General features: G+C 35.4%; 1 protein-coding gene and 1 long non-coding RNA gene across 2 annotated transcripts; one reads left to right on the top strand and one right to left on the bottom strand.

Annotated features, from left to right (window-relative positions):
• On the top strand, positions 1-4,304 carry LOC107860703 (ras-related protein RABB1b). The gene is made up of 6 exons (XM_016706160.2): positions 1-350; positions 451-590; positions 1,897-1,979; positions 3,302-3,506; positions 3,608-3,676; positions 3,974-4,304. Exons 1-6 carry the CDS (start codon positions 305-307, stop codon positions 4,064-4,066), a joined length of 636 nt encoding a protein of 211 aa, XP_016561646.1. The 5' UTR covers positions 1-304; the 3' UTR covers positions 4,067-4,304.
• A 136-nt stretch (positions 4,305-4,440) lies between these two features.
• On the bottom strand, positions 4,441-6,297 carry LOC107860705. Its single transcript, XR_007052608.1, has 4 exons — positions 5,735-6,297; positions 5,130-5,272; positions 4,863-5,003; positions 4,441-4,782 (listed from the first exon to the last, which is right to left on the bottom strand). It is a non-coding gene; the product is annotated as an uncharacterized LOC107860705 (long non-coding RNA).
• Positions 6,298-8,324: the final 2,027 nt, after the last annotated feature.

The raw sequence follows: 8,324 nt of genomic DNA, 5'->3' as shown, positions 1-8,324 counted from the left end.
AAATAAATTAAAATATACTAATATATTAGTATTAATTTAAAGAAAATATCGAATGCGGATTTTATGGAAGGGAAATTGTAACGCAGGAAGTTCCCAAAAGATGCTTTGCTCCGGAAATCTCTAAACAAAATTGAGTTATACCGTATACGTCACCCCTTAACTTTATTTTAGTGTTACCCATTTTCCCCTTTTGTCCATATTTCTTCTTTCTTCTTTTCTTCATACTTACGTTGCTCATTTTTGACCCAAAATTCCAACTGTCTTAACTTCTCCGGCGACATAAATCCGTTCCGGCTATCGGAAAATGTCTTACGACTATCTCTTCAAGTACATAATCATCGGAGATACAGGTTAACTTCTCTTTCATTTCTTCATTTTCTTTTAGTGTTTAGTTTTGTCTGTTCTTTTTGAAACCCTAATTTGACGGTACGGATTACTTAATTTGAACAGGTGTGGGAAAATCGTGTTTACTTCTGCAATTTACGGATAAGAGGTTTCAGCCGGTGCATGATCTCACTATTGGAGTTGAGTTTGGTGCTCGTATGGTCACCATTGACGGCAGGCCAATTAAACTTCAAATTTGGGATACTGTAATATAATTCTCCTCTTGTTAACTATCCGCTTGTTTTTGATGTTTGATCGCTTTCTCTATCTCACATTGACCTCAATTTTACTGTTTTTCTCTGAATAGTTGGTGCTGTACACGTATTTGGTAGAGGTTTCGGGTATCACATATTGATAATGTTTTAAGTTACATTGATCCAAAGGCTCTATCTAACTTTAATGCTAAAAAATTTTGAGGACAAAAGCTTGAACTATCATATATAATGGAATGTTAGGTGCTAGGTGATGTACGATTCGTCCAACAAGTGCCACACGAGTGAGTCTCTGCGAACTATGTTTCTGGTGATACTTTGGTTATCACATAGCTTGGACACATGATACTTGTCCAAAACATTAAGGCTGAATGGCTAATTTTGCGATTGAGTATATTTTGAAAAAAAAATTGGAGTTGAGTATGCAATTTCCTACTTTTTATTTGTGTTCATCAATGCATAGTAGTTAATAGATAATCCAATGTAGAGTTAATTACATTTCCTTCATTTAATCTAGACTTGAGTAGCTAATCCTAGTCCTGCATAGTTTTAGGGGGAAATGCTCGGTAAAGTTCTCAGTTTCTCCGTCCCTTTTCATTATGAGTAGGAAGACATGTTGCGAGATAGCTATTTGTTAGTGATCTAGTTTTTATTTCAGATGTCCATAGTGAGTTTTGATAAGGACGTGTCCATGGTGTTCAACACATTCTGTATATGTGATAACAAGTTAGAAGCCATACAGTAACTTATGATCTTAAATAAGTTACACAATCAGACCAAAGGAGGTTACTTTCCATGTGTAAATAGACTTTTCACTTTTTGATGTTCTAGTCTATCGGAAACAACCTCTCTAGGGTAGGGGTTAGTTCTGTGTACACCCTATCTTTCCTGGACCCAACTTGTGGGGTTACACTTTGTGGTTGTTGTTGATGATGGTCAAGTTGATCAACTTTTGGACTTAAATTGGATATAAGCTAATCTGCTCATTGAAATAAAAGCTGGATGATACTAGTATGTATTATGAGGTGTTCCCGCTTTAAAAAATGGCGCCATATAACATTAAACTCTTGGTCAAAGATTGCTCTTTTTGACTCTTGGATCGTGGCAGAAGGGACAAAGGTTATGCAATAAAGGGATCTATACGTATTAATACATTGATAATTGCGGAGCACTTTGTATATTTTTTTATTCCAATTCATTTCTTCATCGATGAGCATTGTATTTGGACTTTGATCTAGTAACTCAATTACAATGATTTATAACTCTCTTTCCTTCCCTCCATGAACCTTCCTTTCTCTAGGCTGGGCAGGAATCTTTTAGATCCATCACCAGGTCATATTACAGAGGAGCAGCTGGCGCACTTCTAGTTTATGACATCACCAGGTATTATCCCGTTGCTGTTTGTATTTGTACACATATGGCCAATGTTAGCTCACAAGTAAACTTCCATTTGCTTCTTTGAACAATCTGGTCATTTTCTGTGAAGAAACTTTTTGCAAGAGAAGATTTTGCTTTTTCCCCTTATAAATTATTTTGGGGGTCCTGTTGCCTTTTTAATTGCCAAGTAGTCTGAGGTGTCAAGTAGGTTTCTGATTGTATGAAACAGTAATTGAGGATTCCTGTAGACATTCCACGTCCTTTCAAGTCAATTATTATGCAGAAGTCAGATATTTAAAACCTTAACTGAGGATGTGTTTGGTATGGAGGAAAACATTTTACATAAAACGTTTTTCAATTTTCCATTTTTGGTTGATGAAAATATTTGGAAAACATTCTCTAGGAAAACAAGTTCCTTATAAATAAGAAAATTGACCTCACTCATTTCAGCGGGGAGAACAAATTCCACAAGTGGCATTCCACACTTATTGGCTCCATCCCACCCTCCAACACGCCCCATCCCCTCTCCCACCCCCATTATCCCACACTTCCTACCCGCCCACCCCCACCTCCTAAAGTATTTTCCTAGGTAATATACCAATGCTTTTGGGATAATATTTTCTGCTTATGTACCAAATGCAAGAAAATAAGTAAGAAACCTACAAACACTTTCCTCCCTTCCTAACACACCCTTATTCTAGTGCATCTTTTAGACTAATTTGGAATACTTTTGTTGTTGCAACATTGGTTGATGAACTTTCTTGCTAAGGCAAATCATCCCAATTGGCTGTAGTTTTCCCGAAAATGTCTTAGAGAAACAGCCTCTCTACCTCCCCGAGATAGAGGTAGTGGTAAGCTCTGTGTACGCTCTACCCTCCCTAGACCTCACTTGTGGGATTTCACTGGGTATGTTGTTGTTGTTGCCCAAAAATGACACAAATAACTTTAGAATTTTTTAGCTGGACATGGAAATCATGAGTAGAACTATATTAATTGCATGAACTCATGAAGTATCGTGTGCATAGTTTAGCAGATTGTTGGAAGAGATTATCTTTGAGATTTCTCATACTGAATATTGGATTGTTGGAGTAATATTACAATTACAAGTTGAATAAATTGGAAACTGATTACTTGCCTGGAACATTTTCCATCCAGTTAGGCAAGTCAATTTGATGATTCTAGCAGAGCACTAGCTCAGTGTATGAGTTCCTATATAATCACATTTACAACGATTGTCTCAATGGTTCCAGTATTTCACTGTAATATTCATTTCTAGTAGAATTTTTCATTAGCATTTTGTTAAAGCTAGTAATCGATATGGTGTCTAGGAGAGAGACATTTAATCATCTAGCCAGCTGGCTTGAAGATGCTAGGCAGCACGCAAATCCAAATATGACTATAATGCTGGTAGGAAATAAGAGTGATCTGTCACACCGAAGGGCTGTCAGTAAAGAGGAAGGAGAACAATTTGCAAAAGAAAATGGGCTTTTGTTTCTTGAGGCGTCTGCTAGAACTGCTCAAAATGTTGAGGAGGTACGCATTAGCCAGAGACCATGGCAATCTCTTATCAACAAGCTCGCGTTTTTCAATATTCCATTGAAGCTAGTTTCTAAACTAATGCAATGAATTGGCAGGCCTTTATACAGACTGCTGCTAAGATACTTCAAAAGATCCAAGAAGGGGTTTTTGATGTCTCCAACGAGGTAAACAATTAGTTTTATGCAGAAATGTATGACAAGGCATTTTCTTCATTGCTAAATGTACTGCTTTTAGGGCATCTTGTTTTAGTATCTGAGTAATTAACTAAAATAGGATAAGATCTTTTGTTTGCAAGCTCTGGATATGGCCAGCTTAGATGGAAGAAGCCGTTTCGTAGTTGGTTGATAACTTCTTAAGTTTGGTCCTTCCCCCCCCCCCACCCTCCCCCCGCCCCCCCCCCCCCCCCCCCCCCCCCCCTTGGGAATGCATTTTCTAACATAGATCACTTGGTATTCTTGCAGTCATCTGGAATCAAGGTTGGTTATGGGCATATCCAAGGTGCAGCTGGTCCACGGGATGGAGCAGTTGCTCAAAGAGGTGGATGCTGCAGCTAGTGTACAGTAGGTCCAAGTTGTAATGCTACTCATAAACTTGCTTTGCTCCTCACTCAACTAAGTGACTAGACTTGTACAGCTCAAACTCAGTTCTTCATCTGTATGACTCGATTTACTCATATTATTCAAGGGTAAATAAGTTATTAAGGAGCTGTTGATTCCAGTACATGTGGTGTTTGGGTTACTTTCACTGTTAATATAGTAAATGGATTGAGTTGAGCTCCGTTTGTTTTGATAAGAGCATGTCGCCATCTCCATTTCATATTTTGCTCAACTTATTATCAAGTTTATTATATTTTCTATAAAATTTATCATTTGTGTTTCCAAATACCAAGAGCTTAAATGCAGGATCTAATTATCTTGCTATTTATTGGAGAGGAGGCAGGCTCTTCTTCCAAGCCCTAAAACCGGCGGTTATTTTAACTGGACTAGTGTCGAACTCCAAACACTAAATCAAGTTGAGCGAGAACTAAAAGCAAAGATAATATAATTATATAAACTCGGGAGTAGATTTTGCCGTAGAATTAGGACGAAATATGAGGACTCTGTTGCTTCTTGATTCTTTTGGGCATTGTTAGTTCTAAGCCAAGTGAACGGTCTAAGTAAGTCCTTGAAACGAGCAAGCACCACACAGCGGCGACGAGCAAGCACCACAATATTTTTTATTAATAAGCATAATTTTCTGAAACGTTTGCACATCATTGACCACCAAATACCTGAAAAAAGCAGCTTCCATTATCAAGTCCTTTTCTTTTCCAATTTTGGCAGCAGGAAATGGGGTTTAAAGGGAACTTACTCCGGCCAAAACGTCCTTAGGCTAGGCTTGATCTTCATCTACCACAGGTTTTTTCTGGGGAAATTGCTGCATCACCTTTGGCGCAAACTGTTCACTTGGGAAATCAGAAATTTCCCCAGATTCCTGTTGCGCCTTTTGCTTCTGAAGAGACGGAATGTTTAAAAAGTACAGGATTATTTTACTCAATTGTGAAAGACATATTGCATAAACTGCTGCTTAACAACACTACTACCACGCCAAAGAATCCACTAAAACAGGATCACTCACCTTCTTCGTTCGTTCTTCAATAGAATTTAAAGAACGGGATTTATCATCTCGTGTAAGGTAGAAATCACGCTACCCCTCAGGCAGCAGAAAGCTCCAAAGCTAGTTTCTGCCCACGAACTGCATGCCTTTGTGCTGCAAAATGTCTGTAAAGGCATAAGTTAAGCTGTGAATGGAGACAGGAAGAATGCAACATGTACCAATAAAAAGAAATGTCATGGAAATATCATTCCATTTGATACTTATCATTCCAAATGTCATAATAGAATGATGACCTTTTCCTTCCACCTATACAACCAGAAATTTTGACAATTGAGTCGATAACCTCTCAAGGTCATGGAAACACAAGAAAAACAGGAAGAATATAAACAATTGACAGTCACAATGTTATATTGTTATGACACGAATGACATAATGCAGCAAAACCATGTTAGTCTGCTCGTAATAAAAGCCAAATCTTGGCTAATATCTGAATAATTGGTGCTTAAAAGAAACAAAAGCATTTGTCAAATTTTCTGCAAGGTGCTATGATAGCCTGAATGTCTTAACACAATTCCTTCAACTGTAAAAGAATCAAGAAGAAAAGAAACACAATGCCAAGGAAATACATTCTTCACCCATCTGTCGACCGTTGGAAATATTTACGCTTTTTTGTAAACTCAACCCACCTACAGATATAGATGATAGTTTAATAACTTATGATAACGACTGTCAGAATTTGTAAGTTGTTTTCATTACTAATTACTATCAAAAGAAGAAAACAAGTAATTTGCTTTCGTTCATTCGTCAATACCATTTTACAACAGTTCTGCATTATTTAATTAGTTCAACTATAAACTTAGATATCATGGGATTTCAATCTTAAATTTAGGCATTATAAAAGCAAATACGCAGGCTGAAAACAAAAGATAAATGAGTAGCAAAATAACCATGGTAAAGAAAAACATTAAAGTTACTAGACACATCAACTACTAATAACATAAAATTGGATGGTTAGAAGGATTTAGTAGTTGATTTCAAACTGTTGGGTTCAAGTTGAATTTGTGAATGATAAATCATATAAAGAAAAAGTTATCTAATTATTACTAGGAATAATTTAGAATTTTAAATTAAACAATTCAAACTTTATATTAATAAATAAAGTTTTAACAGCAACATCCCATTTAATGCATTGAAAACACATGACTAATATTTTATTAATTAAAACTAATCTTTAAGATGTCTTATTAAAGTTTAGTTTTATGCCACTAATTTTATTGAGACGCCTATGCAGAATATTGTAACTTTAATTTATCAATTTGACTATTTAAATGGGTTGTGTCTAAAGCAATATATTTTTTTTACGCCTATGCATAAAATATTCTCTTTTTAAATGGGTATCTTCATTACTTATTCCATATATTCAAATATCTAAAATCAAGTCTACTACTTAATGAATACAATATTTTCCTAAAAATGTAACACCGTAACAATAACGCAAGTAGCTGTCCTTTTTCTCACTAGATTTTTTTTGGTGTTTTGTTGATAATGGTAGTAATTTGTTATTTCCGGAAGAGATAGTACCGTCTGGTAGTCTTAATTTTGACCTTTTGGTATCATGGAATTAATATCTATTGACCCAATTAATTAAAATTTATATTGCAGAAATCAGTAAAAATCGCTCAAAAAAGAAACAAAGAACTAGTATACCATTGGATTGTCTATCCACTTGTTTTTTTTTGAAAATGACCTTGTCGCCAGGGGCGGATCTATTAAGAACAGTGAAGGTGATATATATATATATATATATATATATATATATATATATATATTTCACCTGAAGCAATCTCAACTTTTAAGATTGATATTTCACCATCCATTCATACTTATTATACATCCCTTTCCGTTCAAAACTTAGACTATCAATTTCGTCGTCGAGAATCTCATTCCTCGTGAAGTCGGCTGGAAGAATGTGGTCGTTAAAGTTTCTTACAAAGAAAATATTCTCTGAACGAACACGTTAGGTCTTTATCATCAGTAGAAAATGGAGTGCACATTACTGCACGTGACTTTTGATAGTTCACCTGTGGAGATAACAAAAGATGACGTGGCTAAGTAGATGAGAACTACTAGTGGATATGAAAATTTCACGATAGACGTGGAAGGACAAGGACTTTACGACTCGAAGAAATTCAAAGTTAATTGTGAAGATGTGAAGATCCATTAGTTTTCATTGATATTTACACGAGAAATCACACCATGATTTCAAAGAGATACTCTTGTAATATCTATCAATTCTACATATTTTGAGAATATGAATTATTGAGATTGAAGTTTTGAAATTATTATTTTTTTTGAAAAAAATATTAATTAATAATTATATTGAATTTTTATTTTATTTTTTAAATATTAATAGTTATAATTTGTTTTAAAAAGTGTATACTTTTATTCTCTCCTCAAATTAAAAAAAAAAACTATTTCTCTCAAATCTTAATTCCTAAATCATCATCGCTCTTTGCTTTTTTGATGTTTGTTGCTGCTACTGTCGGATTTTTTTAGCGTCGCCAACAAAGGTTACGGCCGCAGCCTCACCGGCCATCTCTCTCCGCATTCATTATTAAGTTTACTTGGCACCCGGAGAGACCAGATTCACTGCTTGTGGCGGAAGAGAATTACATGCATGTAGGCAAACAATGACTTATTTTGTTACTGTAAGTACTTTGTTTTGTTATATTAATTTTGTCTTTGCTGCTTAGTCAATTGAAACTATGTTCTCCACTCATTTTGTGGTTAACGCTCAAATGCATCTGCTCAATAGATTGCCATAGTCATTTTTCATTGATGTCACAGCAGTTTGCAAATCTTTAATTCTTGGCTGCAGAGGAGAGCTACTAGAGCAGTGTAGTAATTACTTTTGTCAACTCCAAACAGTTGCCTGCCTTCTATCACTTCCTTTATTTATACAAAAGCTTTTAATTACCATTACAATTTACAAGACCAACTACTCTAGTTTGAGTAAAAATTATTGATGATTCTGTATTTCTTTGGCATTTTTCAGAACGTCCAAGTACAATACAGTCATCATGATCGCGCACAATTGAATCGCAATATACAATTGCTTTGAGTAATTAATTTCCTCAAGTATTTTGGCATGCAAAATTCACCCGATCTATGAGTAAAATCAATAACATAAACTAGACCATTAGCTAACAACAAAGA

Source organism: Capsicum annuum, chromosome 2, assembly GCF_002878395.1.
Source record: "Capsicum annuum cultivar UCD-10X-F1 chromosome 2, UCD10Xv1.1, whole genome shotgun sequence".
Classification (NCBI taxonomy): domain Eukaryota; kingdom Viridiplantae; phylum Streptophyta; class Magnoliopsida; order Solanales; family Solanaceae; genus Capsicum; species Capsicum annuum.
The sequence above is the reverse complement of the archived record's forward strand: the minus strand, read 5'-3'. Positions and strand labels throughout refer to the sequence as shown.

Excerpts from the sequence above, each read along its gene's own strand:
- LOC107860703 (XM_016706160.2), top strand. The coding sequence starts at position 305 with ATGTCTTACGACTATCTCTTCAAGTACATAATCATCGGAGATACAG. Across the intron at positions 1,980-3,301 it reads CTAGTTTATGACATCACCAG|GAGAGAGACATTTAATCATC; the intron begins GTATTATCCCGT and ends TATGGTGTCTAG. Across the intron at positions 3,507-3,607 it reads CTGCTCAAAATGTTGAGGAG|GCCTTTATACAGACTGCTGC; the intron begins GTACGCATTAGC and ends ATGAATTGGCAG.